The sequence below is a fragment of the Atractosteus spatula genome, chromosome 23 (assembly GCF_055471065.1).
Source record: "Atractosteus spatula isolate fAtrSpa1 chromosome 23, fAtrSpa1.hap1, whole genome shotgun sequence".
NCBI lineage: Eukaryota > Metazoa > Chordata > Actinopteri > Semionotiformes > Lepisosteidae > Atractosteus > Atractosteus spatula.
Window position 1 is genome coordinate 1036644 of NC_142728.1, and position 25221 is coordinate 1061864.

The 25221-nt window shown below is 48.2% G+C and overlaps 1 protein-coding gene across 8 annotated transcripts in view; it reads left to right on the top strand.

Annotated features, from left to right (window-relative positions):
• ralgdsb (ral guanine nucleotide dissociation stimulator b) overlaps positions 1-25221 on the top strand; it is a 65802-nt gene that overhangs the window by 18008 nt on the left and 22573 nt on the right. For 2 of the 8 annotated variants that reach the window (XM_088940557.1, XM_088940558.1), the window contains exon 1: positions 14923-15261. The exons of 4 other annotated variants lie outside the window; for them this stretch is intronic. In XM_088940557.1, coding sequence (XP_088796683.1) covers positions 15076-15261 — 186 coding nt within the window. In that variant the 5' untranslated portion in view covers positions 14923-15075. Of the gene's footprint in view, positions 1-14903; positions 15262-25221 lie in introns of those variants that run through there. 2 more of the 8 variants (XM_088940562.1, XM_088940560.1) reach the window with 2 other exon arrangements.

Genomic DNA, 25221 nt, shown 5'->3' on the forward strand with positions numbered 1-25221 from the left:
CATAATTGATGAAAATCACTGTAAATTATTTCATATGTTCCAAAAGGTATCCCATACTCAATCTCATTACTCCATCAGTAAATGAGCTCACAATAAAGAGGTAATGGTTTATGAACAAGTGCAAGCAGTGGATAGTGTGCAGAAATGAGGGGGTAATGTGCCATTATAGGGGCTTAGTGTAATTGTGGTGGGAGTGAAATAACTGTGTGGATTCCTGTAGGAGTGCTGTGAAATGATTATGTGTGGTTTGATGTCTGTTATGTAATGTTATGTTTATTTTTTAATGTAACGTTTCCTCGTACTGTTAGTTTCTGTGTGTGTAAAACATAGCTCCTTGGACACAAGACACACTTCCGAGACATCAGACAGTAAAGCATTATTGTAACATATCGTAGAAGCTAACGAAGAGCTGTCCAGAATATCCATTGCATCGTCCAGGGTTCCATCCTGTTCCTGTTACAGGCCTTCTGAAACAAACACGAGGTCATTTCATGACGACACGCTGGGCTCCAGTAAAGGGAAGTGGGGTGTGTGTGTCCTCATTAGAGTTTGCTGCTTCTGTCTAGAAAGCCATTCAAGGTACAAGTACATCGACCGCATTTCAGTTTCCCCAGCAGTTACAAAGTCAAGTGTGGCTGACTTGATGTTGATTACATGCGCAGTAGTTTAAATATAAACCCGAAAGATTAGTTTAACTGCAATTTTAATTACATTAAACAACACACTATAGGAACAGGCAGATGGGAATTTATAACGCATTGCTTTTGCACTAGAATTGTTTACATATAAATATAAGTGTTTATATTACTGTAGTTTGCAAGTTTAGAATGCAACTATTTTTTTGTAAATGTAGGTACAGTACGTTAAACGGAGCCATTTCTGTCAGTTGAAGAATCAGCCTGATGTTATTGAAGTCATACAGTTAAAAAAATAAGGTTTAACAGATCCGATAAGGGTTTCTGTCACACTCGACAGCTTGTTTTCCTGTTGTGAAGAAACGGGTGTAAGCAGAAGAGAAGGGGCCTCACTGGGTGGGCTGGAGCAATCAGGTAAAACGCCCAGTTCAAGGGTGCAGTAGCACGGTGCCTGCGGTGTGGGGCAGTAGAGCAGGGTGCCTGCGGTGTGGGGCAGTAGAGCAGGGTGCCTGCAGTGTGGACATGAGCTCATGACTCTCCAGTTAAGAGTGCAGAATCCTCACCTCTTTGCCCCCAGGTGTGAGGTGTGATGGAGGCGTGGCAGTGCACGTTCTGATCCCTGCACTGTGTGTGTGTCCCCTGCAGCACACAGGTCACACTGGTACCCTGTAGTACTGGGAGGAGAGCGCCTCCGCATTCCCAGTTGCAACGAGAGCGGGGAGGGAGTTACTGTGTACAGAGGCCTAATTACACAGTAATCATTACTGCGAAGGTCTTAATTAAAACTGAAAAGAAGCCGAGAGGAATTTATATGCTATTCTGTGTGGTTTGGGTCTGCGTCTGGCATTGCTGTACAAGAGTGTTTTTCTTTTATTCAGGTGGCGCTGAGACGCTGTTCTCAGAGGGACCTTGTTCAGCCAGGGGAGTCTTGGCCAACCTCAGAGGTGCTCAGACAACTAGGCTGGAGCTCCTGAGTGTCCTTAAGCAAAGGCCTTGTTGCCATATTCCCGATATTCCCTGACCCACCATCTCTGCTCTTCACTTCTGAGCGAGGCTGGTGGTTTTGCTTGCCATGAACTGCAAAGGATTGAACGTAAGGTGTTAAATTGCTGGTAGTAAGAAGAGTTCTGCTTGCAGTGTGGTTCAGTGACAGACGCAGGGCAGGGTACATCCTGGACGGAACGCCAGTCCATCACAGGGCAGACAGGCACATGCGTGCACACTCTTCCCAGAAGTCAGTTTTATTGGACAGTGAGAGGACACCTGACTCCACACAGACAGCAGCCCAGAAGCTGAACCCAGATTTCGAGGGTAGCGAGGCAGCAGTGCTAACCACTGTGCCACCCCTTCTCCTAACCGCGACTCAAGTTAAAATCCCTCAGCTGAACTCCTTGAAATATAATATGAACTGCTTGCAGCACACTGTAAACAAAACTAGCTTGTGAAGGGTGACATCGGCTCTCCAAGCCTGTGGTTAATACATGCACAGCTTTATTCCCAGCTAGGCTCCAAGAGAGTGTAAGAGGGGAAACAGCTGACGTTTGAGAAGTTAATGCAGCCAATTGTCCTGCGCACACACCTCTGTACTGTATGTGTGGTCTCTCGCCGTCTGGGGGTTTGAATAGGCTTGAACCCAGGTCTGAAGTCACCTTTGGCCCCGTTATTGTCAGAGTGAGGCGGAGCCCAGCCATGGACAGGACAGGAGGGGTCCGTGCTGTTATTTCCATCCTCTTTGAACTCGGTCTCCTGGGGCTGGGGGCGCTCCCTCGTGCAAGTGCGGTGCTGTGGCTCCTTTGTTCAGCTGTGTTATCGGGGGGGGGAAGCGCAAAGTAAAATCCTTTGCAAAGCACAAACAGGCACTCCCCGTGGAGGCGAGGGCCTGCAGAGTGTGTTTTTTTTTCAGCTGTGCGCCGCGCAGGAACGCAGCGTGGAGGAATGCGTCAGCCCCGCTCAGACCCGGTCGGAAAGCCGTAATGAAGTCCGCAAGCGGAGATGGCGCCGCCGAGCACGGCGCCCGTTTTACACGTGTGTTAGCTCAGCTTTCGCCAGCCTGGCTGCTGAATTACACAACACAGTTCTGAGGAAACATCGAGACGGGAAAAAATCGAACTTACCTGAAAAGACTATTGAGCATTGAGATCATACTTGTTTCACCTGCTAGGTGTTTAGACACAGCCTAGCTGTAAAGGTGGGAAAGGCAGTGATTATATAGTAAACAGGACCTCGGCAAAAATGAATTGTCATGCTAATTAATGGTACATCTGTTCTGTAGCAGTCTGTATGCCTGTTTCTCAGTATCCTCAGGGCATCAGATTGCAGTCGCAAGGGGCTGGTGATGCAGAAACATCTTAATTCTGTTAACAGGCATTCTGCATTGTGTCCTAACAGCTGCGGAGGCTGACGAGCTTTCTTTGACATCTTCTGAGAGTATTACTATGGTGCCTGATGGACATGTACTACTCTGATGTGGTTTTTCAGTTGAGAGGTTCTGGATGTAGGTCAAGCCCTGGTTTTTTTCATACTATCAATTAGAATGTTTCCATCCCTAATAGGAGAAGCTTTAGTCATGCTGTTGACATTTAACAATACCCTGAGCTTCTTAATGAGGGGAGGTGATCACACAAAAGCATCCTTTTGCTTACCACCTGAAGTGACCCACAGCAGGCAGGAACAGCTGCAAATGAATTGCACTATTGTGTGTTTGATAGCTGTGCAGAAGAAACCTTGTGTGTTCTCTCATTGAGATCTAAGAAAAGTACAATCACGCTGAATGACTTCCAACACAGTGTGCTGTATTGTTCTCATTGGGTTATGAAAACAGAAGGGTTAGAAGAAGCTCTCAGAATGCCATTTGGATATCTGTGGTTAGTACTGAGCCTTTTTCGTGATCCGCGAGCAGTTTACAATTTTGTTAGAAGGCACTTGTTGTTTCCTTTAATGTGTTATTATGTTTTGAAAAAATAAAGTCTTTGTGTAAGCTTTAATACTTGGAAAATTTACTAAATGGCTGGTTTGTATTTTTGTTAGGGGATAGCTGTATAGTCAGTTGTTTTACTCTAATAATAATGTCAATGTACATTTTTACAGTTATTTGTAGCACATCATTAATGGCGGGAATAATGTGACCATGTCATTTCATCATCCACTGTACTGTAGAGATAGTACAGTTTGCTTCAAAATGATCATCTAATTTACTATTGGATATAGCAGCCTGTTGTACTGAATAGGTTCCTTGTTATATTTAAAGGTTAGGAATTGTGCATATACAATCTGTGTTGTATGCAATGCTATGCTGGCCATGCAATAAAAAGGGGGTATTGCAATGTTAGGAAGAGCTCAAGATTTAATTTGAGGTGTAAAACATCATCTCATTATTACTGAACATAATTAGGGGACCTGATGCAATTATTTCTAATCCTGAATAGTTTTAATGATGCTGATTCACTGAGATGCTTAAATATGAACCATGAAGCGAGGGCCCATGTACTGTAGGAAACACTTCTTTACACAAAGTGTGGTGGGTGTCTATAACAAGCCCTGTTGTCAAAGCTGCATAAATATACTTTTAATAACCAAATACCCAGTATGTAACCTGTTCTCATGATGAAGTATATAGAGCTACTCTGTACATTCTACTTCTAGAGCATAACTTAAAGAGCATGAGAACACTGGCCACTACTGAGGCTTTCCACAGCCTGCCAAGACCAAACCAGCCAGGAGGCTCTTCCCCCGTGCAGAGAGCGGCCAGGAACAGCGGCGGCTCAGGCTGGCACCGCTGCTCTCCACCGGGCTGCCCGGTCCCCTCGGGCTGCCCTCCGGTTCAGAGCGGACACAGAGGTCACGGCTGGGCGGCCGGGCGTGCTTCGGAAAGTCTATTAATAGCCGCGCTCCCATTAAAACCTCCGAGAGGCAGTGACACTTCCTGTGAGGCCTGGGGCGCCTCGCTCCAGACCAGCTCCGGCTGGGAACTGAGGGGGTGTGACTGAGTCCCCCCTGCTGCACCTCCAGCTTGGCTCGTGTTGCTCTTCGAACGTGGCGATAAACAATTATTTGAAATTTATAACTGCTGTGAGACACCTCCTCTCTCAAGGTTTATTTCTAATCCAGTCCCCCCTCATCTCCCCGAGCCCCTATCTCCCTACCCCCCTACAAAGTCCTGAAGTGTTATTGGGGTTTCTAGAGGGATTCATTGCTCTTCGGAGACTCGAGCAGAGGTTGGTTTGAAGGCACAGGACGAGCTGGCCCGTGTTAAAAGATCCATCAGAATTTCGGTCTAGCTGATTTGCAGCACTGAAAGCATATTGACGGAGATGTTGCAGTGGGCAGAAGTATATACAGTATATATACATGCAAGCTGATGTCAGAGGAGAGATGGGAATTTTTTGGAAAGGGGATGATGATGAGGTCTTGACTGAACCTGGGCTGAGCAGTCGTAGGCGTTCTGGAGTGGTCTCGAAGGCGTTACCACTGAAAGGCTGTTCTTTCCAGACGCTCACTGACCTGAGTTTGATCTCTACATGCACGTTTGAAAGGGTTTCCCCCTTATTTGACGGCGACACTAAAAAAACACACTGAGTTCAAATGAAAATTTCCATTGCAGCCCACATCTGAGGAGCAGGTAACCTCTGACCCGGGTTTTTGTGGTCAGAGAACTTCACTGCTGGAGTCTGTGCTCATGTTAGTTTCTAGATCTAGATTTAAGTGAGCTTAAAATGAGCAGCGTTGATACGATAAGGCCACAGCGCTTTCCAGCTTGTATTTGCAGTGAAATCATTAACAGTGTTGGCCTTTTCGTGGTGTCGCGTCTGCGCGCGCAGTTCGATGCTGGAGGTTTGTGCGTGGGAGAGGTGAGATAAGTGATGTTAAGAAAGTCATTATACCACCCCTGCACTGGCAGCAAAATGGATCAAGATGTTTCAGTTTCGGAACGACACAGCAAAAGAGGCCGTCAACAGAGACTCAGCCTGTCAGGAGGCTGGCCGTAAGGTTGACAAAAAATGATTTTTCAGAAACTGGAACATCACAATTCGGAGAAAACGGAAAATGTCCATTTTAAAAACGGAAACACGTGTTCAAGTGTTTTTAAGCTTTTTATACAGATCATTCTCATCTGAGATATATTGTTTCTGTTTCATCCTAGATGATGTTTTGCATTTTTTTTTCCAGAAGCTTTTAAAAGCCAGCAGCTTGGTAGCAGAGCCATGTCCTCCAGGGCTGTGTTGCGCCCTCTGGTGGCTAGCACAGGTCATGCGGCAGCGGACGCTGAAAGGCCTTGAATCTGCCTGGAAAGATGCTTAAAGAATCATTGTTGTAGCTTCCTCCCTGCTCTTTGAGATGCACACCTCATTTCATATTTCTAGAAATCAGACTCTGTCTGTCAGGGATCCAGTCTTCACTCTGGTTTGTCAGTGTGGATTCTTACTGCTGACCGGACACCACTGACAGGGAGACCTGCTCCGATTCCACATACAGCAAGCAGGAGTAAAAGGGAAAAGAGTGATGTTTCTGACGATCTTATTCTTTACAGAGTATTCATCATCATTTAATTATTTTTTCTTATTGTTGATTATTTTCAGCTTTTTATCTCTAGATTGGTTTTGGAAATGGCATGGAGGAGAGCTCATTAAATTGGATCCCTTCATCTTAAATGAAAGATTGCAGCAGAGTCTGCGTGAAATTTTTATTTTCCTGTTGCATATGAGCGAGCTCTGCACTGTTGCATAATAAGCAGTGCTAAACAAAAGATGGCACTGTTTGTCTTTTTCCTGCACGGTGCACCCTGCTGTATCTGCGTTTTCAGGGTTGTCTCCTCTAAGACTCTTGACCAGCGTCGTCAGTGTCTGCAGCCTGCTGGGCTGTTGCTCTTTTCACAAACAGGAATAAAATCTCCTGTCTTTCACCTTCTAGATGTACTTCTAAACCAACACAAAGGAAGCAACACATTGTTTGTAAAAGAAGACGCTCCCTGAATAAAACCCGATTCAGTGCCAGGCTCATTCTTGATTAAGGGTATCATTTTTTTGTTTCTCGAGAGGTTTCTATGGACCCTCTAGAGACCCGGGTTCGACAGCCCCTCTCCCAGGTGCTAACACAATGTCCTGGTTTGAGCTCATCACACACGCTATCCCCGGAGATCGCTGCACGCTCAGTTTAATGTGATCAGTGAGTCACAGAAGCCCTCTCATTCAGTGATTCAGTGTCTGGAACTCTCTAGACTAGATCAGTGTTCTGACTACTAATAGAACTTAATGGAGCTTTTCTGCAAGCATGGAGTGGGATTAAATGCATTATGCTACACCCTCCCACTCCTTTTCCATCTCGCTTCTTGTCTCAGTGAGTATCCTGTCATTACAGCAATTTCGAGGGAAATCGAGGGAAATGCTTCTCTGTGGATCTCTCTGGCATAAACACCCCCCCACTGAGCCTCTGAACAGGGTAGGAATGAGCCCAGAGTCCTGCCTGCCTCGCAGGCACAGGAAAAAAATTAGCCTCTTTCACTATCGGAGCGAGGAAGTCCATCGGATGTTCCCTTTTGTAAAATCTGATTTTTAGATAGCCAACTCTGAGACAAAAAAAAAGCAAAAGAGTCCCACTGGGTGCCTGAAAAGTAAGACCTGGCTCCGTGGTATGGCTGCCAGCCAGCAGCTGCAGGACGGGACTGGTGCCTGCTGTTCTGTGCCTGTTCTTGTTAGAGTATACAGTCCCCTGTCCGTTTACTGGCAGGCACTGTCTCCATGCAGGGGTAGGGTGTCAAAAAGAATGTTTTAAACGGATGTTTCAGTCCTCGAGTAGGCAATCAGTGTCATATTCAATACTAAAAATTGATCTTGTTAAAGTTTATGATTGCCAGTGTTAAGGGTCACAATTATATGAGATTGCCCTCAGGCATGCCCAGTTACACTGAAGTGTTGCACTGTTTTCCAGTATCCAGTCATTCTTAAAATAAGAGATCTGACTCATGATGGCTTCTTTGCTATTATTAGGATAGAACAGCACAGGAGGGAGCTGAATATTCTGCACCAGGTGGTCTGAGGGGGGGGGAGTGACTTGTAGTCATTGCCCCCAGTGAGGGCTGAGAAATGGCGCTCTCTCACCTGGGTCCAGTTCTGCATCTGTCTGTGCGTGAAGAAGTGCAGAGAGATACAGGGATGACCTCACCTCACGCAGAGAAAGGGGTGGCCGTTTCCCATTACTGCCAGCACACAACAAATGCTCTGCCGGTAAATCTCCGCAGAATCCCCTGGAAAAAACCTATGGAACTGTTTGGGATTTTTTCAGGATATTTCTGTTGCATCGAGCCAAAAAAAACAGTGGAAAAACCGGACCAGGGTTTTGATTCTGTGCAAAAGGTGCTACAGGCAAACGATTCTCAAAGCAGGATCTTGACTGTAAGCCAAACAGTTTCCTCACTGCTTTCTGTGATTCTGAAATTATGGATCGTGTTCAGTTATGTACCATGGTAATAAAGGCTTGTAGTTTTAACTCGGTGCCACTGCACTTAGAGGAAAAAGTTACAAGTGCTGATTGAAATTGTGACATTTACTGCTGCGTTACAGCCCTTGGGTTTGATTCCAGAATAGGCCCCTCTCTGTGGAGTTTGCGTGTTCTCCCTGAGCTGTTGTGGGTGTTCACTGGGTGCTCTTCTTCTTCCCATCTCCCAAAAACACCCTGTGTGTGCACGTGGCCTGCAGTGGACTGCTGTCCTGTCTGGGGTGTGGGATCAGGCTTCAGTTTGTCACCGATCTCACAGGAACACGCAGCTTTCTGATAATGAATGGATGAATTGGAATATTGCTCCACTTTTTTCATGACATTGATTGAAGATTCGGTATGACATTACTATAAACCAGAGGTCCTTCAGTTAAGATGTAAAGCCGAGGTCCTGACTCTGTGGTGATTAAAAATCCCAGGGCGTTTCTCGAAAAGAGTAGGGGTTTCCCTGGTGTCCTGGCCAAATTTCCCATTGGCCCTTACCAGTCATGGCCTCCTAATAATCCCCATCTCTGAACTGGCTTCATCACTCTGCTCTCCTCCCCACTGAGAGCTGGTGTGTGGGGAGCGGACTGGCGCATCATCCAGGTGGGGCTGCACACTGGTGTTGTGGAGGAGATCCCCATGACCTGTAAAACGCTTTGAGTGGAGTGTCCAGAAAAAGCACTATTATTATTATTATTACATTTGAGGTACAGTATAGCATGTCCAGTGTAGCCTAGCAGGTAAGTCTCTGGTCTGCTGTCCAGTACAGTGAGTGAGGTACTGGGCCCCAGTTGCTCCAGCCTGCCAGCTGTAAGAACGTCTCCCAGTGCTGCTGGGTTGCTGGGATCACAGCCATGTGGGGAGTCAGTCACAGGCTCTCTAGTCCTCTTAATGCCAGGGAAACCAGGATACATTCTGGCCCAGGGAGCTGCTGTGATTGTATGTGGAAGTTACCTGTAGCACGAACTGAAAGTGTTCTGCACATGTGTTGCAGTTCATTGTCTTGACAAGTGGTACAACTGTAGGCACTAGCGGTGAAGCAGGCTTTAAACATACCAGAGCCATGACTCACTGCTTTCAGGAATAAACAGAAATCAGTGCCAGTAATCTTCTTGCAGTGATAAGGAGAATGACACTTGTTTACTGGCACAGTGGACTGTTTCCTTTTAGGTTTATTCACCCACATGGCATCCATGTTTTTTTAAGAATTAATATTGATATCCACACATGGATCGTATCAGTGAAGCAGGGGACAAACCACAGGGAATACAGTGACAAATTAGGAAGACATCTGATGACTGTTGCTGGTACTGAGGTAGTCAGAAGTCATGAATAGTACAGGTGCCTCCCTTTTGCAACAGATGGATAATCCTATGTGTTGATCAGATACCAAACAGTGACAGATTTTAAGGCAGATCCTGCAGTGGATGGTTTTACTAACTAATCATATCTTGGATTTGTAATTTTTCAGACCTTGGAAGTCCAGAGGCTGGAAGATCTTACTTGCTCCAGAGTTGGGGTGTTCAAATTCAGGTTGTCCTTGGCAAAGCTGACATCAAAATCTCCAGTGAATCGAACGCGATTATTTTCTTACAATATAGAGCTGGGAGTGCTAATCCCTCATGTCTGCGCGGTGGTATTGCAGCAGCACAAGTCTTTTAAGGAAGCATTGAAATAGAGGGGATTAGTTTATTGACATCTGGCTGAGCTTGTTCCGTGTGTAATATTCACAAAAGACAGGCCATAAAAAAATAATTTGATGAGATTTAAATTCATTACCTTGTGAACTGTACCTCACCCCCCGCCGTCCTACCTCTGCCTAGCCAGCTGTGAAACTGGGAGAATGACAGGCGAGTGGAAAGTAGAGGCAGGAGGAGACAGAAGGAGAAAGTACCGTTTGAAATGCAGACTTGAGCGGTTGCCACAGCAACAGGGGAGCTGGGTTTCCTCCGAATCTGATCCCCATCGGCCTTATGGGATTGAGGCCTCTGAAACTCGGGCTCCTCTCTCAGCCTTCATTAGCGACGCTGTGTTCCTTTTGTCCCGACGCCTTCCTCTCATCTGGCACCCTGGTGCTGCGTCGTCGATTTTTTTTTTGGCGACGTGAATTCCGGTTTTTCACCGTGCCCGTGGGGAGCGGCGGGGATTCGGGAAGGCTAGCTGTTGTGTGGCTGTGCCAGAGACTGGCTTGCGAGTCGGGGAGGAGTGTTTCTCGCCCGCACGCACCGATGAAATCAGTTCCCCGGAGAGCAATAAAACTTCACGAGGGGCACGGTGATGCTGAGGACACTTCCCTGTTATTTATCGATTCTTCCTCTATGGCTCATGGATTTAAGTGGCCATCCAATTACATTCTGTGTGCCCGAGCACGGGTGCAGCTCCACATACCGCACGTGATCTCATCACTCTTCTCCTTCCTGGGGTTTCTACCGCACCTGTGCGGGGTCAAGGTTCCATATTAACAAGCTGGGAGTATGACTGAATTGTGTTGTAGATGGCTCGTCGTTGTTCCATTCTATGTTATAATACTTTATTTCTTCTCTTTTTTTTTTTCTCCTAGCCCTCTTTTCTAAGCAGACGGGGAATAATAAAGAATATTGATCCCATTTCCTTGATCTCATTCCAGGATCGCATTTCCCTTCTAAATGATATTTTAGGGAATTTAATTTCTAGTTCCGATACAGCATGCAAATATTAATCATGATTAGATTCTTAGCTTTTTGGAAAATTTAATTTCAGACTATGTGCGTAGCATGTCTAGGAATGTGCAGATTATTAATCCAGTGCTAGGATCTGTGTTATGGAAGACAGGTTTCCAGAAAGCCTAAATGCAGTAGGGCAGCACAGTAGCACAATGGTAGCATTGCTGCTTCACAGTACTGAGGCTCCGGGTTCAGTTCCTGGGGTACTATCTGCATGGAGTTTGTATGTTGTCTCCGTGTCCACATGGCTTTCCTGCTGGTGGCCCTCTTTCCTCCTACATGCTGGTAGGCGAATTGGTTTCTGGGTGTGAGTGTGTCTGTGTGTGTGTGCGTGCCCTGCGATGGACTGGCGTCCTGTCCGGGGTGTGTCCAGCCTTGTGCTTGTTGCTGGCCAGGATGGGCTCCAGCTCCCCCGTATCGGAAGAAGCAGGTAGAAAATGGATCGATGGAGAAGTACAGCCAGATTAGTTTTGTAGTCTCTGGATGAATATAAGGTATATGGATTATGAGTAGCAATCCTTTAGAACACCAGTGACATGTTTGTGTTCCATTAAACATGGCTTCCTGGGGGCACAAGAGAAGCACAGCAGCCCAGCTGTGTGCCCGTCCATTGGCAGAGAAAGGCATTGTAGTCTAGCCAGGTGGGGCGGCTTTCTCTATTCACAACTGGCACGAGCAAGAATGTAGGGTGGATGGGAAGTGCTCCTGGCAGTGGGATTCAAAGACCTAAAGGTCTGATCTGGAGGTGTAAGGTAGTACAGCGTTCCTGCCGCAGCCTCTGGCATCAGGAAGCAGCCAGAGAGGAATGCTGGGGCTGTCAGGCCCCCGGGCAGTCTCTGTCCCAGAAACGGAAACACTCTCACCAGCCCGACGACACTGTGGGCCACTGTGACGCTCCCCCCTGGCTCTGGGGTTTCCAAGCACTGCTCCAGGAACAAGAGGGCTCGTAAGAAGAGTAGGAAATATTTGCAAGAAAGGGCCCTGACACCACCGGATTCACAGCGTGAGAGGCTGAAATACTGTGACGTACACACCCAGTAAGAAGAGGCAGCAATACGATCGTCTGCCCTGCTGTGAAATGATACAAGACCTTAGAAAAAGAACAAGAAAAATCAAAAGGAAACACTAAGCGTTCACGGAAATTGACGTTTCCAAGGCAGTAGTGTTTAGTAGAAACTTGTTTTCAAGTATGAAAAGCAGGATATTGATGACACATTAAACATCAAGTCAATCTTGGAGAGATTTAAGGCAAAAAGACAGGGAAGGAGGATGGGGACGAGGCTGGTGGCAGGAGTCGGTACAGTCTGAGTGCAGCTGCATTTCGTGGAGCAGCTGCTGTAGAATTCGCTGAGTGCCTGCCGTCACAATGCACTAATCTCCCCTCACTGCTTCCTCCTCGGGAGAGGGGGAAAATACGACCAAATTATCAAAACCGTCTTAGAAATCAAGTTACAACAGCTGCACACGTGGGGCTGCTTATTCCTCCACAGCTGTTCACCTCCACCCACTGGAGACGGATTCAGAAGAAACAGAGGGGTGCACATTTTCTGGGGGTGTGGAATAACAGAGCCCCCATTTTTGGTTCCAGTTTAAGCATGTGGACTGGGCCCTGTAGTCCACAGATCTCTAGTTCTTGTCTTTGTTGTGGCACGAGCTGACTGTGACTGGCAGTGAGCTTGGTGACCCCAGCTGGCAGCCCCACTGAAGCCCAGCAGGGTGAGCCTGGTCAGTACCTGGAGGGGAGACTCCTGGGAAAGCTAAGGCTGCTGCTGGAAGAGGTGTTACTACTGTCTCTTAAATTAGGTCTTAAATAAAAACTTACATTTTGCCAGAATATTTTGAGAACTGCAAAGAACATCACTGGCACCAGTAAAACATAGATGTTCTACCCACCTCAGAATATTGAACTGAGGAAGACCTGCTTTAAAAAAGTGTAACTCTGTTTTTCACATCACATCACTTTCAGTAACCACTTATCCCATTCAGAGTCACAGAGAGCCAGAGACTTATCAGGAAGCAACAGACACAAGGCAGGGTACACTGTGGACGGGACACCAGTCCATCACAGGGCACACACGGACACATACACACTCACACCAGGGCTAGTTTTCCCAGAAGCCAATTAACCCACCAGTTTTTGGACTGTAGAAAGAAACCAGAGCACCCAGAGGAAACCCACATGAACACAAGGAGAACATGCAAACTCCACACCAATCCCAAAACGAGCCGATTGATTCCAGTTCAGTACTGTATTGGGTAGATGGAGGAAACTCGACTTGCAACATCAACATTATTAGTGTCTTGTTAATAAGGTAATTGGGAAAGAAACAGTTAGATTTATTTTATTTATAAGAGAGTCCTTTCATCGTGATGTAAAGGAGACAAAGCATCCTGCTAACCCCTCATGACTACAGAATGACTTTTTACAGAACAATGACCAGATGATGACTATACACACAATATCCAGCTATTCTTAAAGGCTGACGGGTCATCTCAGTCAACCCCTGGGTCTACTGTATATGAGCTGTGGACACTAACAGCTGAAATGCCCATTCATTGCCCTGTAACTGAAGCTGGTGCGTCAGCTTGCAGTGGAGGTAGAACATTCACTGGTTACGAGCCAGACTGATCCCAGGATCATCCAAACAGTAAGTGAAAAAAAACAGATTATCAGCTTCAAAAACACGTGCGGGCGGCTTGTTCCAGACTCCCACCGGGTGTTCCTGGACCAGGAGTCAGGTGATAACAGCAGCCCGCTGGACACGGGGGTGCTGGTTATCGGAGTGCGGATGTTTTGTCCCGCCCCCTCCCTGTTCTCTTCGAGCCCGATGTGTATATGTTGTCTGCAGCTGCGGTTTTTTTTTCTTCTGCATTTCAGAAGACTGCCCGCTGGGTCAAATGAAGCTTTATTGGCCCTTATGGGTTCAGTGTAAAACACTCAGACCCCAGTTTGCCCCCAGTGCAGGGCAGGATGGGAAATCGCACCCCTGCGATTGTTAAAATAGAGAAAGCAAGCGTGCGATTAAAACCTACTCTGATTTTAGCTTTCCCTTCTGTTGTACTTGGTGGGTGTTGGATTAGATGCCGCTAGAAAGCCACGTTTCAGATTTCCAGCACAGAGACATGCTAATAAAAGATAGAACTGCTGGCATTGAAGAAGACCAGAAAAGGCAATTCTGCATTGGTAGAGAGAACGACTCCAACACGGGAACCTGCAATTCCAAGTAAAAGCCATTAATCTTACATCCCACCCCCCGAAAAAACAAGGATCATTTCCTCTCCAGACCTAATCCCTTTTCCCAGGTCAGTCGGTACTTCCAGCACACAGTTTCAACACGGGTAATAAACTCAGGGCTGTTTTCAGTGCGCCCAGATTATGTCACTGGAGTGATCCCTTATAAATAAGAAATGGGCGAGCACTTGTAATGCTGCACAGTTAAAGGCGAGGAACAGCCCGTGCTGCTGTACAGCTCGTTTTAAACGGGTCTTTGGTTTTAAGGAGCTGCCTGGCTGAGACGCGTTATCCCGAAGAGACCCCAGTTCTTCAGACAACGACCCTGGTCCGCCCTCCTGGCACCACCCACGGCCACGGAGGAGAAAAACAGATCCCCCGCACTTCGGAGAAACGCGTGTCACGGAAAGAAAGAGCGAAATGAAAGAGCGGAGCTCAGGGGAGGGTTTAGTGGAGACCATAATTATCCAGAAGCTTCGGCCACAGTACTTCCAACTGTTTATACGGTCAACGGAAAACACCGCGTCGCTGGGTCTGGGATTATATCCCGAGAGGAGAGCCCATTCACGCTTTCGTGCCCGGGCCGCTAGAAAAACGTTTACAGTAAAAGGGATGGGACGGGTTCGACCACGTTTAGCAGCGACACCATTCCCTTTGCGCCAGGGTCCAGCTCATGAGAAATGGCTCTTTCCTCTCTCTCTCTCTCCCCCCCCCCCCGCTTCGCTCGGAACTTCTCCGCTGCTCGGGTCGAGAATGACGTCATGGCACCTCTGCCGGGGCGGGGGGGGAGGGAGGAGGGGGCGGGGCCTCCGCTCGGGAGGGGGCGGGGCGGGGCCAGCGCTAGAAAGTAGCAGCCGAGCAGAACTACAGAGGCGAGAGAAGCAACAAGCGCAGCAATGCTGTTTTAGACACCCCCGTCCGTCCGTCCGAGACAGGACTACGGCTTTCGCGGACACCCAGCCCCGTCAGACATGAAGCAGAGGGCGCGCAGTCTCGGGTCTTCTCCGGTGTAGCGGGACCCCTGTCACCAATGGTGTACCTGATGCAGTCCGAGGTGCACAGCGTCTGCTCGGGGAGCCCCGATATGATGTTTGATGCCAGCGCCTGGAGGATACGCAGCATCTGGGACGGGGTGAAGCTGGAGGTGGCCGGCGAGGCCAGCCCCGTGGTGCTGCACAGTTTCACGCAGCTGGACCCCGACCTGCCCCAGCCGGAGGTAAAGCGCTCCGACCTCCCTGCGAGGTCTGCTCCGTGAGAGCTGGCGCCGCTCAGTAACAGATTGCTTTAGATTCTGGGTTGTTTGCTTGTTTTTTTTTTTTCATTTTAACGAGGGCTACGGCGGATTGCATTATACATTTACGAGTCGTGGATTTGATCTGTACTGGAGGAGCCAGGTAGGCGGGTTTCTCGGAAAATTGAATGCCGTGGGCTGTGGTTCTGCGTGAGAGAGGAGCTTTGCGCTTGTGGGGGTAGTGTTGTGTCTTTATCACCCACAGCGACCCCCATAGTGTTTGTAAATACGAAGGCTTTCTCGCCCCTTCGCTGGAATGGCTCTGGAGTGATGCAGGGTAATAAACCGGTGTCAGGGAATCGGTGGGTCGCGCCTGGGGTCGGTACAGTATACAGCACACCGTGCCCTTGCCCAAAGCCCGATGTGGCTGCAATGTCAGAGGCTCAGAAATGTTAGTATGAGGTGCTCTGCTCCTGTTGAGACGTGTTTCCGTTTCGAGAAGAAAATGCGTTTTTTCCTCTCAGACGTTTCCGTGATTGTCAGAGGATAAATATGTCCTCGGAAAGAAAAGACGAGTGCAGTACTGTACTTTGCTGTGTAACGTGATCACCAGGCAGCTTTATTAAAAGGACATGGCGGCAACAGAGGACATAACTGGGACTTCCAACGAGCTAGGAAGTTTACTCCCAGTTTTACTAGAAGTGCCGGTACTCCCTCAAACTGTCTTCAGAAGCAGGGTGGAATGTGACACGAGTGTCTTCAATCAGTACAGCCGTGCAGCTACTATACACTGGAGAGGAGTTCAGTGTATTGTAGTGCTGTAGTCTTGAAGGGAAATAGCGCAGCCTGTTCTGGACTGAACTTCAGGATATCTGATTGGATATCCTGGTGTCATTGTGTTTTTGATTTTCAAGAGAGGTAGGGAACTAACACTGCACGCCTCGCCCAGGGTGCGCCCTGCTTGGTGCCTGTTGCTTGCTGGGCTGGGCTCCGGCCCCCCCATGACCCTGAATGGGACGGAGTGGGTAGAAACTGGATGCGGGGATGGTAGCTGACCAAAACAGAAGGAGAGTTTACCCAGCAGTCGGGCCCGTTGTCCTTGCTACCTGCAGTGCATCTTTGACTTTGGCGCAGTGTTATCCTGGTCACCTAGCTCTCTGATTGAATTAAACCAGCACAGCTGGAGAATGCAGGATGAGCTCTCTGTGTTGTCTGTGCCGACAGGCCCCGAGGATGTGCACTCGGTGTCCTGTGTGCTGCCAACACAGCGGAGCGACCTCCTTCTTGCTGAGAATTGGAAACCTCACTGTTCAACAGTTGTGTTGCTTCATTGTCGGGCTGTTGCTAATTCCCATGTGTGGCACTAGGAGTGCCGGTGTCGTCTCTCTCTGGGGCTGCAGATTTCGGACACTGTCTTCCTCTGTCAGCTGCCCCCATCCCAACCATGCAGTGTCCGATTGTCCGATGACTAATTCACCCACTCGGATTGCCTTGCAGTGATCCAATTCAGTATTCCTGCAGTAATTCAAAAGTGTCCAAACATTTGGCAAAATATTGGAAGAGGGCCCGGTTTTTAGTCATCGTGGTGATTAGATTCGAGGGGCTGGAGTTCTCTTGCCACTTTTACACTTCATTGTGCAGCAGGGTAATTTTTCACAAGCCATTGTCTTTGAGTGGCAGTCAAGAGTTAATGCACGACCTGGCCTGTGTGCCCTTTTAGATATTTCTGTGTAATGTTGCACCCTAATCTCTTTGCAAAAGCCTTTTATTAACTGTCGTGTTGAACGTGGATTAACAGTGAAGGAGATCCTGTGATCCTGGTGGGTGCTTTGCAGATCTGAAGAATACCAATCAAAAGACCCAACTGAAAAAAAGATGATTGGATTCTCTTTGAATGGGCAATGTAGTAACACCCCTTGAAACATCTAGGAATAGTTCACTTGACTATCCTGCTTTTATCTTGGCACTGATAGCAAGTTTGCCATTATTGTGCTGCTGATTTCTGCCGGTGATACCTGTGAGCCACCTGTGAGGGTTCAAATCTCATCATTTTTCAGCAAAGAAAGGTCTACACCTACAAGGCTGCACATATTTTTATTCCACCTCTAATGAACCTCATTGTTATAAATATAAACCTCTTACACTTATTAGAAATATTACATTTAATTTCTGCTTAAAATACATTTGTCAATGCTCCTCTGTTTCATTTTGTTTCTATGCATGGAGTGAATTTATTCATCAAACATAATACAGTCTGTATTTGGTCTCTTTGAACTAATTGACCCCAACATCTTTCTCTTTATGGGAAAAAATGCACTTTGTGACCCTCAACGATGTTGACATATCCTATTCATGCTCATTCAGCATGCGGGGATTTCAGATCAGGAGTAGTCATTTTGTCTGTGTTTGAAGGATGCATTTTTGTAGTGCCTAGTCTCTTTGATACAGGGGACACTCGGCAAAAATCTATATTCTCTAATAAGAGAAGTGAATAAATAATCTAATTTGCTTCTTTATTATGTAAAAAGCTTTTAAGATAAAAGGAGGACACGGGCAATATGAGCAAAGACAGGCCTTATTACTGACCATCAAGCACATCGTATAATGGGCTTCTGTTGTTCAAGCTAATCAATGGTTATGGCTGTTATTCATTTTAATTTAATTCTGAAAGGTTTATGTTCTGTTTCTCTGTTTATGCGACTGGTTTGGTACATTTTAACCATATATTTTCCCTGGATAGAGTGAGTTTCTTACATGAGCCTCGAGCGTCTGTCCTAGGGAAGAGCAGCTGGAGCATTTCCCCTGGCAGTGTGCTCTTTTTCATCAGTGAAGAACGCTCACGAGCGTGGCTTTAATGCATAGTTGAACAGCTTTTGGAGATATTCGGTCTGTTTTTTTTTCTGCTTTCGACCTAAAACCTATAAGCAAAACAAAGTACAAACCTTTCTATGGCTCTGGCTTCATTTTGTCAAAGAGTCACAGAGTTAAAAAAAAAAGCTTGTTAGAAATGGGACCGCCTGACCACTGTGCATGTCCACTGTACAGGTCCATGCACAGGGCGGGATCTTCCCACTGCGTGTACAGTGACTGTGTTCTCAAACCATTCCGATGGCCTCTAATCCTCTCGCCTCTAATCCCATTGTCAAATTCAGGCTAATCTACATTCTCACTTCAAGGTGCTGTGATCCAAAACTTTTTCTAGTGCATTCTGCATATGCTCATCAAAGAGTGCTCCAGACTGCAGTGGGTGAGTGTTCCTCCGGCATGTTCCAGGAGGGGAAGATTCTCGAGTGATGCAGCTGTATTCGCTCTCCCTCCTACCCATTTCCAGAGTGTATTTTCTTAATCGGCCACTTCAGATATGAATCTGCTCAGATCCCTTTGTCCTTCGGTGTTGTGGCGTTGCTGAAGAGCCAGATCCTCAGCTCTTACCAGAACTCATCACCTGACAGTCCTCCAAATTGGATGCAAGGATTTCCTGCACCGAGCAGAGGATTTGCTTTCCTTCCTGACTTGCAGATATTCCTTTGTTTAATACAGCTAGTTGTATTAATATTCTGAACGACTGCGGAACTTCGGCTGCGATTGCATGAGCTTTATTCTAAGAGGCTTTTGAGACAAAATGTGTCATGAAGTTCTTTGTTTGCATGCTAGACGTTTCTGAGCTGAATTCCAATCCACGTCTTGCTCAAAGGTGAAATGGCAGGTTGAGGGTGTGCAGAGCTGGAGAGAGAGAGGGAGGGGGGGGGTTGTGAATGGTCCTTCTGGCTGCATTGATCGCTGCTCGTGTTTCAGGCTTTTTGAGAAGCCGATACTGTATCCCAGATCAGATGCGGGACTGAACATGTGTTCTTCTGCTGGGAGAAGATATCGCATAGCAGCCTGGGGGGAGGGGAAAGTCACTAGCTCATCGGCCGAGTTCTGCACTGGGGGCGCTCGCTCATGATTGACCCCGAGGAGATGTCTGTGCCTGGATTTGGTGCACAGAGGACAATTCGATCGAACCCTCAATTCTTTCAGAGGGCAATGTCACATCGCAGACAGTTTTGACTGATTTGCACCACAAGTGACAGAGAAACTTGCCACTTCTTTTTGTTGGCGTTTTGGATTTGCAGATTGCTCTGTGACTGCACACCACAGACAAGTCATTCCGCGAGTCTGCAGATCTTCTGTAGGACAGGACAATATTAGAAAGCCAGCTTATTTCAAAACAGGCTTGTTCCTTTGACACACACTCAACGTGCTTTATGAATGCAAGCAGAAGTGTAGAAGTGCTAACTGTGACTGTTAGAAGCTAGATCGCATTCAGTACTGGGCTGTGCCCGCTGCTCTCGGCTTGCAAGCAACAGCTTGTGTTGTTATTCAATGAGGAGGCGAAACTCAGAGCTAATTGGGTCAAAGGGTTAGGCAGCAAAGCTTTCTGCAGCCAAACTCAGCTCTGCAGAAGGAAGGACGTGGTTTTTATTTTCTCATTTTTTCAAACGGCATACGCCCCCTAGGAGTCTCGTTTTGCTGACTTCTGCAACAAAATTCCTGAGTTTTTCATTTCCTCCCATTAAAGCTTTTTCCAAATTACTCATCCAAGTTTTGTTTTCTCTTTCTTTATTTTTATGCAAACTGCTCCGGTCAGAAGCCTGCCACGGTGCCGTAATTAGAAACCAGGCTAATCTGCGAAGACAGAGACTCCTTTGTGGCCTTTCTATTACGACCACGCAGAGCTGATCTTCGGGGGGCTCTGCTCGGTTCAATGGGACTATTTTTAGTGCCACATCTTGTTTTCATTTCTCCAGTTATCGTGTTTTTCTGCAGCCTCAGCCCCTGGCTGCTGACATCAGGCCGTGTGGGCGCTGATTTACGGTCTCTGGATTTTGGGGGTAAACATCTGGTTCATCCCCTGGGAATGCGAGGAATGGGAAGCGCTTTTTTTGCGATTTTGTTGTATTGTTTTTTTCTCGGCCCGAGCTGCACGCCGCCGGCATTCTCATTTTGCAGGCTGTTTATTAGTTTTGCAGATTCCTGCACAGAAAGAATTACAGGCGCAAGGAGAGAACCATGTGTGCTCCGGTGTCTGAACTGGAAATGCCTTTTCTCTGTCCCAGAGCAGCTCTTGTGTAATCAGCTCTGCTTGATTCATTCAAGGCAGCGTGACTCAGTGGAGGGAGCTGAGGGCTTCTTGGAAGGCTTTCAGATATCTATTGCATTAATCAGGATTTTTACTGTTAAGTCGGAGGTTTTAGGGTTGTCCGTTACATAGCAATCACTATCTTTCCACAGTAGTTTTGCAACTGTTTTGCAGACCCATTTGCCCCAGGAAAGCAGAGACAAAACATTTAACATTTCGGTCCAGATTTACAGCCCAGCCGCTGTTCAGGATCGGTCTTGCAGACGTGTGACAGCCAAGCAGGCTCTAACTGCGTCCCCGCCAAGTCGCAGCTGTGGAGTCCGTGCGGGTGAAATCACAGCTTGGACTGTTTTAAAAAAGAAGGAAAAGCACGTCAAGCCTAAAGTGGCTTCAGAGGTTTGCCTTATGTTTTGAAAATGCCTCGGAACCCTTTGTAGCTGTCCCAGCCCCAGTGTTGGGCGAGCTCAGCTGCGTGACGTGGCCGAGAGCTGGAGGTGACTCCTTGTTTTGTAATAGCAATATCAGAATCTGCTGCGGTCTTCTTGTTTTGCCATTAGCAAAGCGCATTTCTCCATCTGCTGTTGTGGGTCCCCCACCCTTATGTTATCAGTCGCTAACTGACTGAGAGCCTGCTGTGAATGTGCTGCGGATCACGGTTTCGGGAGACAGCGATGATGAGGGCGAGAGTCACGCAACGAACGAAGCCTTCAGGCTCCGAGCAGGGAAGAGTTTAAACCCTCCTGCAGCAGATTCTCCTCGTCCGCAGAAGCTGGACTGATCCCCTCACCTGACCAGAGAGTGGAGAACCAGTTTTTCACGCTCACATCTTGATTGTAACATACTGAGGTGAGATGGAGCAAAAGGAAAGAAGTGCAGAGCTGGACCCTGACCGCAAATAAAGCAAAGGAATGATCTATGAGGGCACGCAGCGCGCATGTGCTGAATTTGTTTTAACGAGGCTAAACCATGTGTTCCTCTGTTGTGGTGTGTGCACTTGGGCTCCCAGCTCAGAGGCCTGTCGCTTGCCGGGGCTGGACCTGACCGCCTTCCAGCGCACAGCCCTCACCGCTTGGCTGCGTGGCTCTGGAAGGGCTCGGCTGGCCAGCCGGGTGCGGGCAGACAGCAGGCCTGCTCCGTGGCTCAGGGCCCTGTCCCGGGGGGAGGGGGGAGGGTCGGGATGGGCTTGCACATGCGTCTGTGTGACCAAGTGCGTTTGCATGGGGACCCTGCAGCCCAGTGGGACGGCGGGCTCTTTGGCTGATTATAGCAGATCGTTAAACCTCTTAGCGATTCCCTTGGGACTTTGGCCGTTGAAGTAAATAGCATCAGAGATCGCAGCCTGTGCTTTTCCGACGCATCCTGTTTCATACTCGAAACGAGTAGACCATCAAAACAGATCTCCATTCAGCAGTCCTTAAGTGGTGCCCTTCTTAAATGTATTGATGTGGATTCAGTGTTACAGTGTCTGCGTTATCGATTGTCTATGGAAAAGAGAGAAGAGGGTGGTGTGCTGCCAACGTTTCTGTTTCGGCTCAAGTACAGCCAGACCTGTTGGCTTTGCCTCAGCTTGCTTTGCCTTTAGTTAAACAGTCTGTCTCCGGGTGTCACTGCGAGCGAGAAGACACTCTATCTGCTCACGAGCAGCACTTCCGCGGGGAAACCCCACCACGTGCTCTCCTTCCGATTCCACAGCCATTGTCTGGAAGGAGCTACAGCCCTCAGAGGCAGGGGGCGGCGGGTCATTAATCCTGTTAACGAGCGGCTGGGTGATCGGCTCTCGGTCCCGGTCCGCTCTGGAACGGTGGTGACGCCGGCGCGCTCCCCGTGTGAAACTGGGACCAGGGGAGGCCTGTATAGCAGACCAGTGGGACAGTAAAGGTTCACATTCAGAATCCAGGGGGTGGAGTTCAAGTGAGACGTTTAGCCTAATGATTTCCTCCTTCGTTCATGCATAGATCTCCTGTTCCTTCTGTAGGAAAGCTCAGCTTTGCTTGGCCCTTCCCATCCGCTTCATTACTGAGTTTTGCTGCATGCATCTCCTTGATGCTTTAATTGCTAATGAGCAGGATCTGCCTAACGATTAAGGCGCGTGGCGGTATTGCAGTGGAATGCGCTGTGTTCGACATCTTTTTCCTCGCTGCCGTCAGATTCCTCGTTTTTTCCTAAGTGATCTGAAAGACGGCTGGCGCTCGAGTCTGCAGCAGGGCCTCTGTTGCCTGTGGCTGTTGTGTCTCTTCTCATGCGCACGGCGGAGAACTGTGGCTCCTCCTTCCCAGCAAGGGGGCTGAGCCAGCGCAGGAGTCCCCCCGCGCGTCGGAGTCCGAGACCGCGAGCCTGGGGCCGGTGCCTGCTCCCCACAGCACATACTTTCACTCGGAAACAAGGCCGCCTGAGCGAAGACACGGGACCCCTCGCTGCCAGAATCCACAGCGATCGGATTCTTTCCATCCTTAGTGTTCCTAGAACTGGTTTATTGTTCCACCCCAGAAGTAGGAAAGAAACCCTTCCAGCAGAAATGGCAGTGTAGAAATACTGAAACAAGCTCGTGCACCGGAGGGAGGGAATGGAGGACAGAGTCAATCCGTGCTGCTGTGCTTCTGTCCGTTTCCAACAGCGTCGGATCCTCTGCTGATCCACGTTCCCGTGTGCTGGTCCCTCAGTCTGGTATGTCAGTCTGTGCTGGGATCGACAGTCCCAGCCTTGGACCTGGGGCTCAGAAAAGCTGCTTTGCCTGTGATGGCAGGGTCAGCCATCCCCATCCGTGGTTGCTGTGAGTAAGCTGGCGTGCAGGAATGCTTGTGTTGAGCAGAAGTGTGGAGAAACAGGTTAGGCTTCATCAGGGGCGTTTTTAAAAAAAAAACACTGTTTTGTCCAGTTAGCTCTGTCCTTCCTCTGAACGTATAGAATGTACATCTGAGTAGTGCATCACGAGTTTAACATTTAACATATGACACCCTATAATCAGTACATAATAAGAAGGATCTGTTACTCCATCTATCTGATTCAGGGTTGCAGAGGAGCCAAATCCTACCCCAGCAAGCAACGGGCACAAGGCAGGATACACCCTGGGCGGGACACCAGTCCATCGCAGGGCAATCGCAGACACAAACGCAAGCACACTCACACCGGGGCCAGTTTTCACAGGACCCAGTATATTTCTGTACTGTGCGCCAGCTTGTTCCAGTGCCTTGCTGCAGCTCTTCAGTTTCCAGTATGTCAGGACTTTATCATGCTGTGGTGAGAGACTTCCAGAGCTTTATCTGTGTTATCAGCTTTTCACTGACAGCTTGGTCACTTGCAGCCAGGCATGTATTTGTGTGCAGAACTGATTGATCTCTGCAGTGAGTGGGGTAAGGCAAACAGTCGATACCAAAGTACAAAGTATATTTAACAGCTGATGTGCTGGTGCCTCCCAGCGAAGTAGTGAGCCTCTGCATGAAGATTTCTGATCTCTTTCTCCCTTTCTGTGTCTTCCCCTCTGATCCCTCGGCTGTGAACCCCCAAAACCTTTCGCCGGTCTTGTACTTTCTTCGACCAAAACATTTCTAAAAACTGTGTTTCCTCCTTAAAGGACATCGTGCTACAGCTCTAGTAAGAAACACCGTGCCAGCTGCTGCTGTGTTAAAAGAATTAACACTTCTGAAGTGTTTGTGTAAAAAGCGCACTGTAATATTTAGAGAACTGTGACGGTATTTTCATGGTCTTTGAAGAAATGTTTTGAACATCTAAGTTCCTTCCGCTTTCCTTTCCTTATTGACGCAAGATCCTACTGTACTCCTGGGAAAACTGCACCCCTAAATTTTGTGGAGACTTTGTCAGAATTGCGTCTTCCTTAGATCTGCTCTTTTAGACCGCCGTCAGTGATGTACAGTATGTTGCCTCTTCCGCCCTGTCTGTGGTGCCTGTGCAGGACCAGCTTTGAAATGGTGCCGGTCTGTTGTAGACACCTGGGCAGTGCCGGGAGACGGCACATCCTGTGGAAATCGGCTCAGTGTGCCAGGTTTATTTCTGTTTGTATCTAACCACAGAGAAGTGTCGGTCGAAGTGGAGTTGGGTTAGCTGGAAAGGATAACGGCAATGTCAGGAATTGTAAATGCCCCTGCGTGAAACCCATACCTTTGCACATAACTTAAACTTGGAGGGTGGAGGTCTCAATTTCCAGCTTAGCTCGTGGGAAGAAGCAGGCCAACGTGGGGGACATGCAAACTCCACACAGCAGAATCCCTGGCCAAAGTTGAAGCCAGAGTCAGGGTCCTGGCGCTGTGAGGCAGCAACACAGAGCACCTCACTGCCCCCTGCAGCCCCCTGCAGCCCCTGAACACAGACAGGAGTCCATCAGCGTGGGCTGGTGCTGCCACTGTGAGCAACACAGCGCTCATGACCACTCCCAGCCCACCGCGGCCCAGCTGTGACAGAACCAGCAGCACTCCACTCCAGCCGCCTGTCCAGGAGCCCACTAATCAGCGCTTCCCTTTTCTGCTTTCCTTGCCGAGTGTTGAAGTTAATTCTCTGCCCTTCTTAGCATGTGCTTGCACGTTAAAGAGAAAAGCCCCTTAAAAAGCCACTCGAGCCTTAATCCTTTGGAGTGCCCCGGCATGCCCGCGGATGAATCACGGCTCCACAGGCGCTCCGGTGGCAGCGCTTTCACAGCCAGGCCATGGAATTCATGCCCAATTAGTGTGAATGCCTGGGAGATGAATGGGCGGATTTCTAGAGCTTTCCAGCGCTGACTCGCTGCCCAGGCCCGACGCAGATAAAAATGATTGTTCTGCTCAATACTTGTGCTTTGCGGTGCCCCCTTTCCCCCACAATTGACATAACCA